This window comes from Heterocephalus glaber, unplaced genomic scaffold, assembly GCF_053883595.1.
Source record: "Heterocephalus glaber isolate CG9 unplaced genomic scaffold, H.glaber_assembly_v1.0 deba00001662, whole genome shotgun sequence".
NCBI classification, from domain to species: domain Eukaryota; kingdom Metazoa; phylum Chordata; class Mammalia; order Rodentia; family Bathyergidae; genus Heterocephalus; species Heterocephalus glaber.
Window position 1 is genome coordinate 1211900 of NW_028258403.1, and position 2007 is coordinate 1213906.

General features: G+C 37.4%; 1 protein-coding gene across 1 annotated transcript; it reads left to right on the top strand.

The window, feature by feature from the left end:
* Positions 1-536: 536 nt before the first annotated feature.
* LOC101710416 (olfactory receptor 4K15) lies at positions 537-1475 on the top strand. Its single transcript, XM_004865123.4, has one exon. It carries the CDS (start codon positions 546-548, stop codon positions 1473-1475), a length of 930 nt encoding a protein of 309 aa, XP_004865180.3. The 5' UTR covers positions 537-545.
* Positions 1476-2007: the final 532 nt, after the last annotated feature.

Consider the following 2007-nt stretch of genomic DNA (forward strand, 5'->3'; position numbering starts at 1 on the left):
CAAATAAATTGTAATAGACATACACTCCATTCTGGCATCATATACATATTCACTCAGAAAAAGATTTGTATCCAAGAAGTATGTTTTGAGTCATAAATGTAACTTTAGATCATTGCAAAGGACTTGGTCTACTAAAACAAAAAGCTTTTCTCATCTTTTACAGCTATGCACTGAACACAATCTTTCTGATTCCTGAGGAAGAGGTGGATCCAGAATTTGAAAAACATTGTTTATGGACAAAATTTACTGCTGACACTGTTCTGGAGGATATTCATATTTGATAACTGTAGGTATTGTTGTTCTGATGGGAAACTTCTGGACATGCCTTTCTACCCTAGATGCCTTCCTTCATTGTTGGGCACACATTTAGATTAAAGAAAAATTTATTTTAAATTTTGACTCTAGTACAATGGTAAAATTCTATTTTTGCACATAGGATGTGCTTTTCTGCTCACTGGGACCTGAATATTAAGTTTGTGTCACTGTTCTAGAATTTCTTAGTTCGTCTCTTCCTCATTGGATCCCATTGGAATGTCATGCACTAAATGGAAGAAACAAACCAGTCTGTGGTGTCTCAGTTTATTTTTCAGGGCCTTTGCAATGCAAAGGAGCTCCAGGTCTTCCTCTCACTGCCATTTTCCTTCTTATACCTGATGACTGTTGTGGGCAACCTCTTTGTTGTGCTCCTAATCATCACTGACCACCATCTCCATTCCCCCATGTACTTTCTATTAGCGAACCTCTCATTCGTTGACTTCTGCCTGTCTTCAGTAACTACCCCAAAACTGATCACAGACCTCCAAAAGGGTAATAAGACCATTTCCTTTGGGGGATGCATGAGCCAGATTCTCTGTGTACACTTGTTTGCAGGGGGTGAAATGGTGCTTCTTGTGACAATGGCTTATGACCGTTATGTGGCCATCTGCAAGCCACTCCATTACTCCAGCATCATGGACAGACGAAAGTGCATCTGGCTAGTTTTGATATCGTGGATCATTGGCTTTGTGCATGCCATCAGTCAGCTGCTTCTGATTCTGGAGCTGCCCTTTTGTGGACCCAGAGTAGTGGACAGCTTTTTCTGTGATATTCCTTTGGTACTGAAATTAGCCTGCATGGATACTGAGACTTTGGGGTTCATTATAAATGCAGACAGTAGTGTTTTGGCAACAACTTGTTTCATTCTCCTGCTGGTCTCCTATACTTACATTCTATTAACTGTCCGCCTTCACTCTAAAGATGGTGCATTCAAAGCACTCTCTACCTGTACCTCCCACATCATAGTGGTGGTGTTGTTTTTCATACCCTGCATTTTCATCTATCTTTGGCCAGTCAGCATTGCTTGGGTGGACAAGTTTCTTGCTGTATTTTACACAGTAATCACACCTCTTCTGAATCCTGCCATTTACACATTGAGAAATAAAGATATTAGGAATGCAGTAAAGAAACTGATGTCATCATGTGAGTTCAAGGAATAGTTAATCATCTCATATAATCAGAGAAGCCACTGTGTATAATCCACTTTGGCATGTTTTGACCTGTAAATTAATCTGCATAGATGATTCACATCTGTATGCTATGAATGTGGTCTTTTTTTTCCATTATGAAGCTATTTAACATTTTAATACCTATATTCTAACTACTTGCAGAGAAAATAAATTTCATAAATATCCCTTTGGGTATGTTCAAAGATAATAAAATGATAACAATAATAACAACTATGGAAATAATCATTGCCACAATTTATTAATCATTATGTATTTTCCCAAGACATACCAAGATATTTTACCTAGATCATCTACTACTAGTAGAATAACTGTGGTTTAGTTATCATGGTTTCCATTACCAAAATTACAACAAAATATATCCATCTCAATTCTAACCTAAATGGAGAACATATTAAAGCTAGTTGAGTGTTTTGCCTCCACTTAGATCCATACTTCTCCAATACACACACATACATTCCCACAAACACACATACACATATACAAGACTTTTAATATTTGCATA